The sequence below is a fragment of the Bidens hawaiensis genome, unplaced genomic scaffold (genome assembly GCF_021521415.1).
Source record: "Bidens hawaiensis isolate Kalapana, Puna unplaced genomic scaffold, B.hawaiensis_p1.1 tig00015706_1, whole genome shotgun sequence".
Taxonomy (NCBI): domain Eukaryota; kingdom Viridiplantae; phylum Streptophyta; class Magnoliopsida; order Asterales; family Asteraceae; genus Bidens; species Bidens hawaiensis.
Genome location: NW_027492402.1, coordinates 258,079 through 276,677, shown reverse-complemented (window position 1 = coordinate 276,677; position 18,599 = coordinate 258,079). Strand labels below are relative to the sequence as shown.

General features: G+C 37.3%; 1 protein-coding gene and 1 pseudogene across 2 annotated transcripts; both read right to left on the bottom strand.

The window, feature by feature from the left end:
- Positions 1–1,508: 1,508 nt before the first annotated feature.
- On the bottom strand, positions 1,509–5,974 carry LOC143549657 (putative disease resistance protein At5g66900). The gene is made up of 5 exons (XM_077040516.1): positions 5,349–5,974; positions 4,509–4,891; positions 4,066–4,421; positions 2,737–2,978; positions 1,509–2,450 (listed from the first exon to the last, which is right to left on the bottom strand). Exons 1-5 carry the CDS (start codon positions 5,926–5,928, stop codon positions 1,609–1,611), a joined length of 2,403 nt encoding a protein of 800 aa, XP_076896631.1. The 5' UTR covers positions 5,929–5,974; the 3' UTR covers positions 1,509–1,608.
- Positions 5,975–7,658: 1,684 nt separating this feature from the next.
- LOC143549658 (putative disease resistance protein At5g66900) lies at positions 7,659–17,242 on the bottom strand (annotated as a pseudogene). Its single transcript, XR_013138170.1, has 6 exons — positions 16,053–17,242; positions 15,226–15,626; positions 15,043–15,146; positions 9,187–9,438; positions 8,921–9,119; positions 7,659–8,509 (listed from the first exon to the last, which is right to left on the bottom strand). The product of XR_013138170.1 is annotated as a putative disease resistance protein At5g66900 (transcript).
- Positions 17,243–18,599: the final 1,357 nt, after the last annotated feature.

The window sequence follows — 18,599 nt, the reverse complement described above, 5'->3', positions numbered from 1 at the left end:
GAGAAACTATACTTGGACCGGAACCGACCCTGCACCGGTTCCACCTCTACCTGGTCATAACCCTATATACATGACCCGACCCAGTCAAAAGCCTGATCATACCCAGAACCGATTACTACCCGACCAAATTCTTGACTTTTGTTGATTAAACCCATAACCGGTTCCTAAAAGCTGGCTTGCCCAGCTCTACACGCACATATAATATAAGATTATGTTGCTTCGTAAGAATATGTAAAGTTGGCCAAACTAAACTAACCCATTAAAACATGTCAAAGTCAATTAAGGCCCAATGTATATGTAACCAAAATATGTAAACGTGGCCCAACTTGTTATAGGATTATGTTGCTTTGTGAAACCTAGATCAACTTACTAGTTCAAAAAATGTATCATTTATAAACCATTGTAAATGTATACGCTTTAAACAACTATTCATTATAACCAAACCATTGTAAAAAAAAATAGAAAAAACCACTGTAATTGTACCTCAATTATAAATTAATCTTTTAAACATTCTCGTTTATTATAAGTCTATATTGTTCTGATTACCTACAGTTTTGTATGGGCCATTTTGTAAATTGCTCTCTTTTTTCTTTGCTTTGTTATGTACTGGACTTTGGAATATAATCCAACTGATAAAATTGTCAAATTTTTTATCACATAATTAAAAACGTGAAGATAGGGACCATTTTCTTTACTCACCCCAAACTTTGGAATTTTAAGCGATTCTTAGAGACGGCTCTCTACGTAACCTCTCACTTGTGCTTGAGTGCTTCTCACGAACCATATATATAAAGTTGGTAAAGTAGATGAATTTTATTGTTAATATTAAATTATGGGAAAATTCCAAAAATAGCCATTTTGACAAATTATTTTCAACTTTAGCTATTATTCATGTAATACCTAAACTTGCCATCCTAATCCATCTTATCCGACGAAAGCACAACAACAGCCGCGGATGAAACACAATGTCAACCGCTAAAATCTCGTCACGTGTCATGATGTTTGGTCGCCCCGGCGGAAGGAAGGGTTGGTAAAAATGATTATTTTGGCCTTTGGGGATTTTCCCTTAAAATTATTCATAATGAATAATATGATCAGTAGAATGGTTTGGTGTAACATATAATCATATATTACTTCTTTCTATAAAATGAAAATGTCAGTTTACAATTAATTAATTATGACTGTTAAAAGCATATCACATGATTGTTTTAAGGAATGAGAGTTTTAAGTTAAGAACCCGAAATTTTAAACTTGGAACTTTAGACATTTTACTATCAGCAGTTCTTCCTCCTCGCATCAACTTTCATGATATATATATATATATATATACATATATATATATTATCCATGTATTTATTTATGTTTGCTATAGTTAGTTCCTTGTAGTTGAGACATATATGAGATTTACAAAATGGGACAAACAAATTTCAACTCGTACCGATGAAACTGAAAACTAAACTATGTAATTAGAAAATACTGACTCGTACCGATTCTCATGAAAGTACAAACATATCTTATTTTGAAAATTAAAATCACAAATTTGTCGATTGTTATTACTTATTACAACACCAGTAGTTTATAGTTTGACAAAAACAAGCTCAAGATAAGCTAATGGTAGATTATCTTAAAAGTTTCAGATCTGTCCTCTTCAACAAAGTTAATCTTCACCTTACCAGGGTGGCTTTCAATATTCTTCCACAAATACGATCTCTCTTCGTCGCATGTAACATTTTTGAGCTTTTCCAATCCTGCCAGAGATTCCGGCAACATTTTCAACCCTTCACAACCACTGATATCAATCGCTTTCAGGCTGCTTAGCTCGCCAATTTGTTCAGGCAGGGCAGTTATATCCGAACAATCAGATACATCAAGTACTCTCAGTTTACGGAGGCTTCTGACTGATTCAGGTAATGCTTTTAGTTTTGTGCAGCAATGAAGGCTCAAGATTTCAAGATCTGACAGATTTCCTAAGTCTTTAGGAAGAGAATCCAGCTCTTGGCAATTGGTGATGACCAGTTTCTGGAGACGAACGGAACTACATAGTCCTGCTGGCAGTTCCTTAAGATCGTAACACAAATCGATTTCAAGATATTTGAGGTTTTCCAGCGTGTAAGGATACTCGGTGGTACCACTACTGAGAGCATCACCTATCTTGCACATAACAAAGGTAATTTTCTTTAGAGTCTTCAGTGTGAAGATGGCTTGGATAAACGGAGAAACTGAAACGTATTTGAATCTGATTCTATGCAATTTGGATAAATATTCTAAAACTTGTAGATTGTTTAGTTGAGTAGGATAAACTCCGTAGCCTGTCACGATTAGAACCTTTAGTTCGCTCATTTTCTGGATGAACTCGGGCAGAATGTAGTTTTCACTCCTTATATTCAATATCAATACTTCAACTTTAGGCGCATTTAAATCATTATTCCAGGTAGAACTGAATTTTTCATCTGTAGTTAAAGATTGTGAGTTAATAAGGTTATTAAAGACAAGAGGATGCATATAATTATCCACATATATCCATGTTTGCGTATTGTTTTGACTATAATACATAAGGCAGTTATCTCACAAGCTCATAAAAGTGGTTGTGCGGTTCTCATAGTTCTTATGTGTTCCTACAAAGCTATGTGTAATACTATCACTTGCAAATTATATCCTCTTCGCTTTTTCTCTAGATTAGATTCTATTAGAATTCAACAAAGTTTTCATTGGGTAAGCATAAAAATGATCACAAACCTGTTGAAATAGATAAGATGCGTGCAGCGATGGGTCGTTCAGCCCACCATTTAGGAAAGTCGACATTACTACGGATTTCTGTGAACAGCCGTTTTCGATTTGCTTCAGGCTCTTGCCTAGGCTCTTGCATAGGTTCTTGGCTAGGATCTTGCCTGCCCAGGTGAATGGCCAACTCTCTAAGCACATCATGCTGCGTCACACGATAATGACTACAATGACCTCCTGGTTCACCTGCAGCTTTTCTATAACATCATATGATCAATTGTTTTAGCAGAGATAAAAGTCATGCATGTTGCAAAGAAAGGTACTACCCGTAAAAGTGGCGAACTATATAAATAATTAAGGGTACACTAATAGTATGGAAGAGAAGCGTTAGTTCAAACAACAAAGTTAAAATCACTACAATTGGAGATCATCAATTAAGAGAGACTGACCATTATTCAATGTGTCGCCATAATTTGAAATTTTAACGTCGTATAAAATGGAAGTAGAAAGATTTGCTCGATGAGTGAAGAGTTGTTCTCTTGATAATAATAACTGAATTCGTGGAATATTTAGTCTTGCCGTATATGAGAATGAAAACAACGGCGAGACGATCAACAAAGTGAGTGAGTGATTGAGTGAAGGGAGGCTACATTTCAATAGATATGGGATAGCTCAATACTTTTAATTCCCAGTATACAACATATATAATAGGAGTTAGCTATCAATTAGGAGAGAATAGGTTTGAAGACCCCCCCCCCCCTCTCAAGCAAAACAAGTAGGGGGTCCATCTCAAAGCATTGTACGGAAGCCTTCAAAAAATGGCTAGAAGCTCTTCTAAAAGAACTCGGGGCATATACAAAAGATGCGCCAACCTAGAGTGTGACAATCTTGCCACATCGTATCTTGCTATAAATATAGTCTTTCAATGCACGAACAAAACACATTAAAGTCGAGTCTCACTTTTTTCGAGAACAAGTTGCAAGAGGAAAATTACTAGAACGACTCATAAAGAAAGAAGATAAAGTTGTTGATGACTTACAAAGCCCCTACCAACACACAGATTTATAGCTTTACGTTCCAAGCTATAGGCCGTTCTCTGGCTTTAGCTTGCGGGGGAATATTAGATCATTATACATATAGCTATTTGGGTATTATAAATACCCTCACCTTGTAACGCTAATTCCTTGAAAAAATACCAACAATCTTATAATTACTGTTGAACTTGCATATTCAGTTCTTTATCATTATTATATCTTTGTTTAATTCTTTGATTATCAACTGATTATGTGTATTTAATCAATCCTGGGCAATAGCAATCGTGGACTAAATAAAACGAAGAAGTACCTTATTGGAATAAGAGTGAAGAGATTTTTTAACTCGAGATCACGGAGGTATTCACTAGCAAATAGGCCCTTATCATCAAGCCCATGAAACTCAATCCACATATCCATTAGAGCCGAACCCGCAATCTGGTCATCCTCAGGAAATAAGCCTAAGTCCAAGAAGCAGTCTCTATGCAACTCATCTAGTGCATCGACACTGGTTTGGAGACAGGTCCGCAGCCGTTGGTGAGACTCAAAGATTGATTGACCTTTAGACCATTTCAAGAGAGTGGTTTCCCATTTTACCTCGGGTTGATCATGTAGTGAGGCACCAACAACACTAAGGGCTAATGGAATCCCTTTGCAGAATTCAACTATCTACATACACAAGCGCAGACGGAGACACATGAGATCGAAGTGGGAATTTAGTTTTTGATATATCAAAATTAATGTATTTTCATTTACCTTGTTCACGGTTTCTTCCGACACATCAGTCTCATCACTTGTAAACGCGTGATAGCGGAAAAGAGTCTTTGCATCTTTAGCATTCAAGATCTCCAAATCATACCTGGACCCCGAAAACAAGTCCCTACATGTGACCAGAATTTTGTATCCGGGTATTTCGAACTTAAGATCTTGAATAATAGATTCAGACCAGACATCATCAAGGACCAGCAACACTTTATCTGATCCCTTTTGTGTAATTAAGGTCTCAATTTGATTCTTGGCGTCTTCTTCGCTTCTAAATTCATAATTATTTATGCCATAATGTTTATGTAGGCTTTGGCCGATGCTCTTTAGGCTGGCCTTTGAGACAGTAACATAGATGATTTCGTTACCAAATACGCCTGTCAATATAAGCAAGGCAAGTCTGATGAAACCCACGTTGCGACCCATAAGTTACAAATTAACTATGTAAATTAGGGTGTTCAACGAATCGAATTTCAAGATTTTGAAACTGGATACGAATTAAAAATAGCCAATTCAAATATTAAGGTAAAAAGTTGTATATATTTTTATTTATAATTTCTTCTAAGCCACTACAAACTTGAGTTTTTAACAACAGAAAATACAAGTCTATAAAACAAACAATACATCCAGTTTCTCTATGGTCTTTAGTTCTTAAAAGATTTATGTAACTTTTTTAATATAAATACATATGCATGTATAATAAAAAGAAAAGGCTTTATCTCAATTCGAATCGAAAATCATGAATTTGTATTGATTCGAAATTCAGTTGCTGAAATCGAATTTCGAGTTTTAACACTCTTAATCTAAACAACAAAAAGAAATGTAGGTAGGTACCTTTAATTTCATCATCATGACAAAGCTTCTTGGCCAAAGTAGTCTTGCCAAAACCTCCAGGAGCCGCAACCACCAACACCCGAGTTTCATCCTCAAGCAGCTTACGCTTCAAGTTTACGAGATGCTGATCCAAACCAACAGTGAAGTCCAGGAGCCCCGCAGCTCTACACGGATCAAAAGACCTGTCTTGGGCCAATAAAGCCTTAAGTGCGGCCATCATCGCCAAGGATACTTCTATTTGAAAGAAGTTGCATATATTGTGGTTCAACTTAATCAGCTTCTTTGTGTATTTTTTTATCTTTATTACATTCCCTTTCTTGACACCCGAGCACTTGACAACGAGCTTCTTCCCCTTGTCTAAATAGCCGCGGAGAGTTGTCCTGGCTCCATCAGGACGTTTCGACAGTTTGTTCAGCTCCGTGATTCCAGTAAACTCTGGTTCGATCGTTTCCAGGGTTTCTTTAAAGCCTTTGAGTAGCGGTTTAAATTCGCGGATTTGTATAGTCGTGTTTATGACTAGTTTTAGTAATTCACCAAAGGCAGCGCCTAGAGCTGCTCCTCCAATAAGCGCCACTGCCATTTGATCACAAATCAATTTGCTAGCTAGGAACTGTTGTTTCTGTCTCTTGTAATTCAAAAGATGGATTCGGATGATGAATATTTGTGTTGAGGTTCGGTTGACTTATGAAGGTTCTTTGCAATTTCTCTCTTTCTCAGATGGAAGGTGATAGAATATTAAAATACTATTGTTGGGACCTAAAGACTTTTTCAACAAATATAGCAAGTCTAAAAATAAGGATATTTTAGAACTTTCTTTATAATAATTATTTTACATATAACAATATTCATGACAATAGTATATTGAAAGAAAAACAACCAATCATAATTAAAGACTTTTAAAAGACTAAAAGGAAGTATTTTTTGGTTTTATTAGACTTGTTTGTGTGTTAGGCCACCGTACTTTCTAAGTCGGAGAGTCCCGTACGTAGTCCCTCTCTGGCTAGATTACGTTGTCTTAAATTCTTAATCGGACCTACGCTGAATTCAGAGTTTGGCTTGAGCGTTTCCCGGGAAACCATATTGTTGGATACCGCTTGACAGTCGTTAAATGATTCAAGGGTTGGTTGAACGAATATTTTTATTGGGGTTTGAATGACTTTTAAGTCGACGTTTAAACGACCATGAATTAAGGTTCTTTCTTTGAAGATTCTCTCAATTATTCCAGTGGATGGCGACAAAATTCTGTCGTGACATGATTGTAACTAAGCTTTTTAAAACTTTTTTTTCTTTTAAATAAGGCCAATTGGATGTTAATAATAATCTCATGTTTGTAGTCATTAATCTCACGTATCTTTCGTCCTATTATTTCTCACTGGACCTCATTAAAGAAAATTAATATTAACTTTGTTATTTTTTTTTTTATTTTAAACTAATGTTTTAGGGTTTTTGATCAGAAAGAAGATACGAGTTGATTGATGTAAAACTTATCTGAAACGGTACTTCAAACGGTTTGATTTTTGTTAATTAAAAGTTTAAACACTGTTTCACCGACTGGAGCACCGACAAGGTAATAATGTTCGTTAAACACCCGACATGAACCTTAGAGAAGCAGGAATTTAACACTTAGACATGAACCGTTTTGCCTTCAAGTAAATATGTATTTAACAAACCGTAGCAAAAGAATTAAAAAAATAAGCAAGTTGCTTACATGAACAAGTTGTAATTATTGTATATGTAATACATCTATATAGACCTATTGAGTTATTGACTCATTGAATTACTGTTTTCGACGCACCGAAAAGGGATGCACTGAAAAACTATATGTGACCAACTGAAAAATTGAATGTGATTATTTGATGCACCCATTGGTGTCTAGTAAATGTTATGCACCAAAAGGAAAGCCCATCTACAAGCACCGGTCAATCTCGTGCATCAGCTACCTACAAAAACCTTGAGATTAAGACGCGTCTTCAGTTTCAGGTCATTGTTGTTGTTTAGCTTGCTGGGATGCTAGCAACAGTTTGAGTTCTCCATCCTGGCAATAACTTTCTTGATACTATCCATGTACTTATTAAGGTTAGCTATAGTTAGTTACTTATGGTAAAGCCAAAAATGAGATCTACAAAATGGAACAGCATATTTCATCTCATGCCATTGGAATTGAAAATTAAACTACTAATCCTAACCTAAAACCATAATCTTATAAAAGTACAAACATCTTATTATAAAAATTTTCAAATTAAGATCACAAATTAGTCTATAGTTATTACACAAACAATACTTCAAAGTTTGATAAAAACAGTATATCAAGATAAATTACTGGCAGATTTTCTTTAAGTTTTCTAATCTGTCCTCCACAACAATGTTTATCATCATCTTAGAAAGGTCACTTTCAAATTTTTTCCACAAATGCGACCTCTCTTCATCGCATATCACATCTTCAAGCTGCACCAATCTGGCCAGAGATTCTGGCAACTCTTCCAACCCCTCACAACCGCAGATGTCAATCACTTTCAGGCCGCTTAGCTCGCCAAGTTCTTCAGGCAGCGCAGTTAGAAGCGAACAATCAGATACATCAAGTGAGCTCAGTTTATGGAGGCTTCCTATTGATGGAGGTAGTCCTTTTAGTTTTGTGCAACAATGAAGCCTCAAGTATTTAAGTTCTGATAGATTCCCTAAATTTATAGGAAGAGATCGAGCTCTTGGCATTTGATGATGGTCAGTTTCTGGAGCTGAACAGAACTACATAGTTCTTCTGGCAGTATTTTCAGATCATAGCATAAATCGATTTTGATATCTTTGAGGTTGTCCAGCATATAACGATACTGGGTGGTACCACTACGGAGAGCATCACCTATCTTGCACATATAGAAGGTAAGTTTCTTTAAAGTATTTAATGTGAAGATGACTTGAATCGATGATGAAACTGAAACATGTTCGAATCTGATTCTACTCAATTTGGATAAAGATCCTAAAACTTCAAGATTGTCTAGTTGAGTAGGATAGACTCCGTAGCCTGTCACAATTAAAACCTTTAGCTGGCTCATTTTCTCAATGAACTGAGGTAGAGTGTAGCTTTCACTTCTTATATTCAATATCAATCAGTACTTCAACATTAGGCGCGTTTAGATCATCATTCCATGTAGAGCTGAATTTTTCATCTGTAGTTATAGATTGTGCGATAAGGTTATTAAAGAGACAAGAGGATGCATATAGCTCTCAACAAGTTGTGTGTAACAAATTTAGAATGACCTTCAATGTGCAACCAATTTTGAGTCTAGAACCACATGACTTACGCATATTTTTTTGACCATGGTACATAAGTCGGTTATGTAACTACACAGCTGACTTGCCCTTTCTCTCTCACAATATCTGGCAAGCATAACGTACTTAAAATTTGTTTTTGTTATTTATTTATCGTGCGCTACAAATTAAGCATATATGTAATGTAATAATTTGTAAACTCTAATCACAGTTCTCACTTTCAATATCCTCTTCACTTTGTCTAACTACATTAATTTATATTAGGTTAACAAAGTTTTCTTTGTGTAAGCATAAAAAAGATCACGAACCTGTTGAAATAGATAAGATGATTGCATTGACAGGTTGATTCCACCATTTGGGAAAGACATTGCGACGAATTTCTATGAACAGTCGATTTGTTTAGCTTCAGGCTCTTGCCTGTTCAAGTAGATGGCCAAATCTCTAAGCACATCATGCTGCATCACACGAAACTCGCTACAATGGCCTTCAATATCAGATGCATCTTTCCTGTAACATAAGATGTTGGTTACTTGAACAATGGTGCAATAAAAACCTTTTTTAGAATACGGAGTACCTGATTGGAACAAGATTGATGAGATTTCTCGATGAGAGATGATTAAGGTTCACACTGGCATCCGTTCCCTCATCATCAAGATTGTACAACTCCACCCACATATCCATTAGAGTCGAACCCGCAATCTGATCATCCTCAGGAAACAAACCTAAGTCCAAGAAACAATTTTTACACAACACATCCAACGCATCGATACTGGTCTGGAGACAATCCAACAATTTTTCATGTGATTCTAATATCGATTGACCTTTCTGTTGGGTTTAATACGGGTGTAGCCCCGGCCCGTCTTGGGTTGGGCAGTTGAAGACTAGAAGGGTTGAATGGGTTGGCCACCCACTCAACTTTAGTGGCCCGTTTTATATTATTTCTTGTAACTTATGGAAAAAGAAATAAACCCTAGTTAGCCTTCCTATATAAACAAATGTTGTATCTTGTAATTTTGTGAGCACCTCAATAAAAGAAGAGACACTGTTCGTTGCCCGTGGACGTAGGTTACACACCGTGACCGAACCACGTAAATCCCGTGTTCAACTTTACTTTATTGCATTATAATAATATTATTATTAATATTGTTTGAAGTTGATTTGTGTTTGTGATAAGTTCACTGCCGCCACCACTAAAGTATTAATATATTGCAATTATTAATTTGGTTTTGCAATTGTTGTTGTGTGTCCCGTGAGATATTAAGCATACGCCAAAAGTCAAGAATATTGTTGACAGTTGCATGTTGTTGGTTTGTTTGATCAAGATTGAACAAGACGCAAGCAAGTCCAGGTTCTAATTTATATTCGGTTCTAGTTTGGTTGTTTGTTTAATTAATTTGAGTTCAGTATTACTTCTCGTTTGTTTCCGCTGCACGTTTTTTTTTGTTTTATAAATCAATTAGAAATACCGTTAAGTTCTTAAGGCCCGAGCCGTTGTATTGTATTGATTTCTTTAGCCCTATCCGACTCCTTTCGGGTCAGCCGCGTACACGTAATACCTAACAAGTGGTATCAGAGTCAGTGTTGGCTCTCACTCTTTGATCTCCGGTATTATGGCTGATGAGGGTAAAACGAAAATCGAGAAGTTCGATGGACAAAACTTTGGATGGTGGAAGATGCAAATCACGGATTTGCTAATACAGAAAGATCTAGATGTGGCTTTGGAGGAACCGCCAGAAAAGATTACAGATGAGTGGAAAGCTATTGACAAGAAGGCGAAGTCAACAATTAGGCTTGCCTTGTCTATGAACGTGGCGTACAACAACTTAGACGAAACCACAGCGCGTGGAATCATGGAGGCGTTGTCAAACATGTATGAGAAGCCATCATCTGCAAATAAGGTGTTCCTAATCCGGGAGTTGGTAAACACACGCATGAAAGAGGGAGGTTCTGTTACCGAACACATATACACCTTCAATTCTCACCTGAGACGTTTATCATCGGTGAAGTTCAAGATTGATGATGAATTGCAAGCTTGCCTACTTTTGTCTTCATTACCTGACAGCTAGTCAGGAACAATCACTGCAGTCACCAGTTCAGTTGGTTCGGATGCCTTGACTTTCAACAAAGTTCGTGACCTGATTTTGAATGAAGATTCTAGAAGGAGAAATAATGGAGAATCATCAAGCACTTTGCTAAGTGCTGAAGGTAGAGGGAGAAGCAAGAACAGAGGAGGCAACAGGGGTAGATCAAAATCTAGGAAAAGAAGCAAGTCTAGACCAAGAAAAGATATTACCTGCTGGAATTGCCAGGAGAATGGGCATTTCAGAAGTCAATGTACCAACCCTTCAGCACCTCAACAGAAAAAGGAAGTAAAATCTACTTCGGAAGTAAATGCTGCTACAAATGAAGTTTCAGATGATGAAGCCCTAGTCTGTTGTGTTGAGAACACAGTTAAGTCTTGGATCATGGACTCTGGTGCGTCTTTCCATGCCACGTTTAGCACAAAGAGCCTAATGAATGTTAGAACATGAAACTTTGGTAAAGTCCGTTTGGCGAATAATGAGGCTCTAGATATTACCGGGATGGGGGATATCGACTTGAAGACTTCTTTAGGAACTACATGGACTCTGAAAGATGTCAGAATAATTCCTGGGTTAAGGAAGATGCTGATTTCTATTGGGCAGCTTGATGTTGAAGGTTATAGTGTTACTTTCGGAGAAGGGCAATGGAAGGTCATAAAAGGTAACTTGGTAATTGCTAGTGGGAAGAAAAAGGGTACGTTGTACATGGCAAAAATCTCAGCAGGAGAGGTGAATTCAGTGGCTAGTGGACCGAGTCCATCATGTTTGTGGCATCAACGACTCGGCCACATGAGTGAGAAAGGTTTGAAGATACTGGCAGAGAAAGGAAATTCCCTGATTTGAAAAAGGTGGAACTTGATACAGGGTTCTGTGAACCTTGTGTGCTTGGCAAGAAGAAACGGGTCACCTTTATAAAATCAGGAAAAACACTTAAAGCAAAGAAGCTTGAGCTTGTTCATACTGATGTGTATGGACCAACACCAGTATCATTATTAGGAGGCTCCAACTACTACGTTACTTTCATTGATGACGCTACACGGAAGCTATGGGTCTATTTTCTCAAAAACAAGTTCGAGGTATTTGAGATTTTTAAGAAATGGAGGGCAGCCGTGGAGATGGAAACGAATCTGAAAGTGAAGTGTTTAAAGTCTGACAATGGTGGGGAGTACATCAGCAAGGAATTCGTTAATTACTGTGCTGAGAGGGGTATAAAGATGATTAATACCGTTCCCGGTACGCCACAGCAGAATGGAGTAGCCGAAAGAATTAATAGGACACTGAATGAAAGAGCTAGGGCAATGAGGTTAAATGCAGGGCTTCCAAAGACCTTCTGGGCAGATGCAGTCAACATTGCTGCATATCTTATAAATAGAGAACCGTCAGTTCCTCTTGGTTTTAGACTTCTAGAGGAAGTATGGAGTGGAAAAGAGGTTAAATTCAAACATCTTAAAGTGTTCGGTTGTGATGCTTACATTGGGATAAAAGATACGGAGAGGGACAAGGTTGACCCTAAGGCGAAGAAGTGTACTTTTATAGGCTATGGAGACGCAAAGATGGGCTACAGGCTTTGGGATCCAGAGGCCAGAAAGGTATGTCGGGCTCGTGATCCGGTTTTTAATGAAGCAAGACTTTACAAAAATAGAAAGTCATTCACACAAGAAGTTGATAAAGAACATGTAGAGTTTGAAGATTCAAGTGAGAAGGTTGATAGTCAGAGCTCAGAAACATCAGAAGAGGTTTTGGAAGAAAATGCAGATGAATTTGAGGATTTCTCTGACAGTGAGAGTTCAGAGCCTAATACTGAACAGTCTCCACTAGAACAAGAAATGATTACACCTCAGCTAGAGGTTAGGAGGTCTTCCAGAACCATTAGACCTCCTAAGAGATATTCTCCTTCTGTTAATTACCTTCTACTGACAGAGAATGGTGAACCACAGTGTTACTCTGAAGTAATGAGCTTGAAAGACTCATCTCAGTGGGAGAAAGCGATGAGAGAAAGATGGATTCACTTAACAAGAACGAGACTTGGGTTCTTACAAAGCTTCCGGCCGGGAAGAAAGCTCTTCAGAACCGATGGGTATTTAGGATCAAGGATGAAAGTGATGATACAAAGAGATACAAAGCACGATTGGTAGTGAAAGGGTTCCAACAAAAGCATGGGGTTGATTATAATGAGATATTTTCCCCTGTGGTAAAAATGACTACAATCAGACTGGTGCTTAGTATTGTGGCTGCAGAAAACTTACATCTAGAGCAGTTGGATGTGAAGACAGCTTTTCTGCATGGTGACCTTGAGAAGGATATCTACATGGCACAACCAGAGGGGTTTCAAACAGTTGGTAAAGAAAGCATGGTGTGCAAGTTAAAGAAGAGTCTTTATGGGTTGAAGCAGGCGCCCAGGCAGTGGTATATCAAGTTTGATGATTTTATGGGCAGGAATGGATACAAAAGATGTGAGATGGACCACTGTTGTTATCTCAAGAAATTCGCCAGTTCTTATATCATTCTACTGTTGTATGTAGATGATATGTTGATTGTCGGTTCAGACATGTCAGAGATTAATAAGTTGAAGTGACAGATGTCTGAAGAATTTGAAATGAAAGATTTAGGTCCAGCCAAGCAAATTCTTGGCATGAGCATCACCAGAAACAAGAATGACAGTTCTCTAACTTTATCTCAGGAGAAATACATATGGAAGATTTTAGAGAAGTTTAACATGAGCGATGAGAAAACCGCTACTCGAAGTACACCTATGGGTAGTCATATTAAACTTTCTAAGGATCAGTCTTCTAGTACTGATGGAGAAAAGGCAGAGATGGCAAAGATTCCTTATGCATCTGCAGTGGGTAGTCTTATGTATGCAATGGTATGCACGAGACCTGATATCGCTCACGCAGTGGGAGTTATTAGCAGGTTCATGTCAAATCCAGGGAAAGCACATTGGGAAGCAGTGAAGTGGCTGCTTAGGTACCTAAAGGGAACTTCAAAGATGGCCTTATGCTTTAAAGGCAAGAATGCAATTCTTAAAGGGTTTTCAGATGCTGACTTGGGCGGATGTAAGGAGACTTATAAGAGTACTACGGGATATGTGTTCACTATGGGGGATACTGCAATCTGTTGGAAGTCTAGACTGCAAAAGAGTGTGGCACTCTCAACCACAGAAGCTGAGTATATGGCAGCTGCTGAAGCGAGTAAAGAGCTTGTTTGGTTGAGGACTTTCTTAGAGGAGTTAGGCAGGGAACAAACAGATTATCCATTGTACTGCGATAATGAAAGTGCTGTGAAATTAGCCAAGAATCCTGTGTATCATGGTAAAACAAAGCACATTCATATGCGTTATCATTTCATTCGGGGTTTAGTCAGTGATGGGACTATTCGGTTGAACAACATTAGGGGAGACAGGAATCCGGCGGATATGTTTACCAAGGTTGTGACCTTGGACAAACTGAAGCTATGTGTAGCTTCAGTTGGTCTCCAGGAATAGTGTTGAGGAGGTGGCGACGAACAGGTAGAAGACATGGTATATACCGAAGACAAAAGATTACAGGTACTGGTGTGTTTACAGGTGGAGCAAGTGAAGACGTTCCGAGGCTCCAAGTGGGAGATTGTTGGGTTTAATACGGGTGTAGCCCCGGCCAGTCTTGGGTTGGGCAGTTGAAGACTAGAAGGGTTGAATGGGTTGGCCACCCACTCAACTTTAGTGGCCCGTTTTATATTATTTCTTGTAACTTATGGAAAAAGAAATAAACCCTAGTTAGCCTCCCTATATAAACAAATGTTGTATCTTGTAATTTTGTGAGCACCTCAATAAAAGAAGAGACACTGTTCGTTGCCCGTGGACGTAGGTTACACACCGTGACCGAACCACGTAAATCCCGTGTTCAACTTTACTTTATTGCATTATAATAATATTATTATTAATATTGTTTGAAGTTGATTTGTGTTTGTGATAAGTTCACTGCCGCCACCACTAAAGTATTAATATATTGCAATTATTAATTTGGTTTTGCAATTGTTGCTGTGTGTCCCGTGAGATATTAAGCATACGCCAAAAGTCAAGAATATTGTTGACAGTTGCATGTTGTTGGTTTGTTTGATCAAGATTGAACAAGACGCAAGCAAGTCCAGGTTCTAATTTATATTCGGTTCTAGTTTGGTTGTTTGTTTAATTAATTTGAGTTCAGTATTACTTCTCGTTTGTTTCCGTTGCACGTTTTTTTTTCGTTTTATAAATCAATTAGAAATACCGTTAAGTTCTTAAGGCCCCGAGCCGTTGTATTGTATTGATTTCTTTAGCCCTATCCGACTCCTTTCGGGTCAGCCGCGTACACGTAATACCTAACACTTTCGACCATTTGTTCCAAGTGGATCTCCACATGACTAAAGGTTGACCACACAGTGATCCACCAACAACTTCTAGGGCTAGTGGAAGTCCATTGCAGAATTTGACCATCTAAATCCACAAGCACCAACAAAACCGTATAAGAATATTACCATTTTAACTTTGAGATAAAGACATGTAATTCATCTACCTTGTTGACGAGATCATCTGGCACATTATTAACATGAATTTGGCCACTTGCAAACGCGTGATAGCAGAAAAGATCCTTTGCATCTTTATCATTCAAAATCTTCAATTCATAGGTCGAGTTAAAGTCCTGAAACATGTACCTCGATGTGACTAGAATTTTATATCCTGGTATTCGGAACTTAAGATCCTGGATAACAGATTTAGACCAGACATCATCTAGGACCAGCAGCACTTTATCTAATCCCCTTCGTTTAAATAGGTTCTCGATTTGATTCTTGGCGTCTTCTTCACTTTTGAATTCATTATTATCTATGCCATAATGGTCATGTAGGCTTTGACCAATGCTTTTTAAACTGGTGTCTTTGGAGACAGTAACGTAGATGATATTGTCACCAAACACGCCTGTCAATATATACAAGCAATAAAGATCCATGAAACCCTGCTGAAACTCATAAGTTAACCATCTAACTAGGGTGTTCAATGAGTAGAATTTTGAATATTCGACTTATTCGAATACTAATTGAATTTGAATGGATTCATTTCGAATTCAATCAAAAAATATATATTTTATTTATAATTTTAAGACCACCACAAGTTTGAGTTTTTTAACAACATATACAAATCTATAAAGTTAATAAACCATTCAAAGTTACAACTTCCAACTTTTTACTCTTTAGAACTAAAAAACTTCTATAACTTTTGTGATATAAATATGTATGTATGTTTAATAATAATAAAATGCAGTATCTTGAATCGAATTTCGAGATTTCTAGTCCGGTTCCAATATTGAACACCCCTAATCTATACAACAAAAAGAATTGTGGGTACCTTTAATTTCATCATCATGACAAAGCTTCTTGGCTAAAGTAGTCTTGCCAAAACCTCCAGGGGCCGAAACCACCAACACCCAGGTTTCATCATTGAGCAGCATAGGCTTCAAGTTTACGATATGCTGATCCAAACCAACAATGAAGTCCGGGAGCTCTGTAACTCTGCACATACCCGATGACCTGCCTCGGGCATTTTAAGCATTAAATCCAGCCAATGTTGCCACGGACGCTTCTATATGAAAGAACCGCAAGAGCTTGTTGTCCAAATTAATCAACTGTCTTGAGTAAATGTATTTCATTATTAAATTCCAAGTCTTGATCCCGGAGCACTTGACAACGAGCTTATTCCCATCGTCTAATAAGCCGCGGAGTATTGTCCTCTCTTGAACAGGACGATTCGACAGTTTGTCAATATCAGCGCATGCTGGTTCGATCATTTTCAGGGTGTCTTTAAGGCATGTGAGTAGTTTTTTGAACGCGATGGTTTGTTCAATCGTGCGTATGACAAGTTTCAGCAATTCACCAAAGGCAGCACCTAGAGCTGCTCCTCCAACCTCAAGTACCATTTCTATATAGTCACACAAATCAGTTTGTTAGTTAATTAAACGAATATTTTTATTAACGGTTGACTTATTAAGTCAACGACCAAGAAGGGTCTTAGTAATGTCTCTCAATTATTGTTGGGACAAAATGTCAAAATCTCAAAGAGTAAACTTTTTTTATTCATCAATCATAATCAAATTTACAAAAGTGTTTGATACAACATGATATTCTCAACAATCTCAGTTAAAATCTTAAATCAAAAACTATATAAACTGTATGAATCAAAGAAAACTATACAAACTATGATGAAATCTAACCTGCAACAACGTGTAGCAGATCTATAAATATAAACAGAAGATGATTTAATCCATCAGATTGTGAAGTGTATCCCGGAATATTCTTTCTCCAGACACAAATTCTTTATATTAAGAAAGATATATAAGTTCAACTTTTAGTCCTTCTAATTTGGATTGACTTCCCATCCGGTCCCTCTTATTTTGCAGCAAAGCCCCTCCCAACAAAAACTTTACACTTTGATCCCTCCAGGATGTATGAACTGGTCACATGCCATCCAAACATGAAATACAAACATACACAAAGAATAAATCAATAAACATATTATACAAACATAAAGAACAATGCTTACCTAGCAAGATGACTTGAACATATGCAAAGACACCTTTTAAGTGGTTTGTGTGTAAGTTTAGTTCCAATGAGATGAGATTGAGACCCGTTGAATTGTTGAACGCTATTGCTAATTGTATCAAAATGAATTATGAAAACATTTTATCGAGCAAGCATTAATCTCTAGCATCTAGCTTACGTGTTTTTAAAAGTTCTTTCAAGTAACCAAGAGTAAGGCATGAAAGTGGATATGCTCAATGGAGATAGAAGATCGCTAGGCATAGATTATGGCTGATGACTCGGCTAATTTTGTAAACGAAGCATATGTAGACTTGTTTTATAAAGAAAGAAATTTCTTGAAACGAAAGAGGGTATTTGAATCCCTATGTTATGAAGGTAAATTAAATATTTTCCGTTGCGTAATCAAACATTGATAAATTAACAAAACTGGTACCAACTATTGATCACACGACTAGGCCCCTGAGATCGGGTGTGACTGTATGTGTGTGTGTGTGTGTGTGTGTGTGTAAACCACACTTTAATATATTTTATAATTATGGTTTCGGCCAAGAATTTTTGGTTATATGCTAGTTTCGCTTAGGGATGAGCTCGGGATGGTTCTAATCTCGAAAATCCGGATCCGAAAATTTGAAAATATTTGGTACCAGTATTGATACGGTGACATTTCATACAAAATTCAGGAAATACCGGTACCTACGGTACCGGAAACTCAAAACTTGGTACCAATTCGGTACCGACGCTACCAAATCCGTATCAATTAGTTTGGTGCTAGTACCAATAAGTACAAGTACCTAATCTACCCGTCCGTATTCTCATCCTCAATTAGAAAGAATGGGGTTTTGTGGCAACTTTGACCTTACGTGCTGATGCTTACGAGTGGTGCTCGTTTGCAAGGATCTGGTCCCTTTGTTGGGAATATAGAGTTGTGATGCGTGAAAGAAGCGATGAAAATGCTAAATACATTCTGGTAAATGTTTAGACAAAAATCATATAAAAAATTCAAAATTTATTTAATATCAAAAGTTGTAAACATTATATAGGAATCTTAGCTTTAAAACTACATATTAATTTGAGACTTAAGACAATGTGTTGTAGGGCGTGATACCCTCTATTATAGTGGCCCGAACACCACTCCACGGGTGTGTGTAATGAGTAATTATTGCAAGAGGGTTACTGTGTGTACGGGCCACGGGGTTATACAACTATACCATTTTTCTTTTGTCATAATCCCCTCGCTGACGTGCCCAACATGTGTCACATAACGTCTAATTTAATACATATTATTTGCAATTTTCATTCCAAATCCTTAATTACATAAATTTAGTAATTTTAATTCATCTATTTATTTCATTTACTT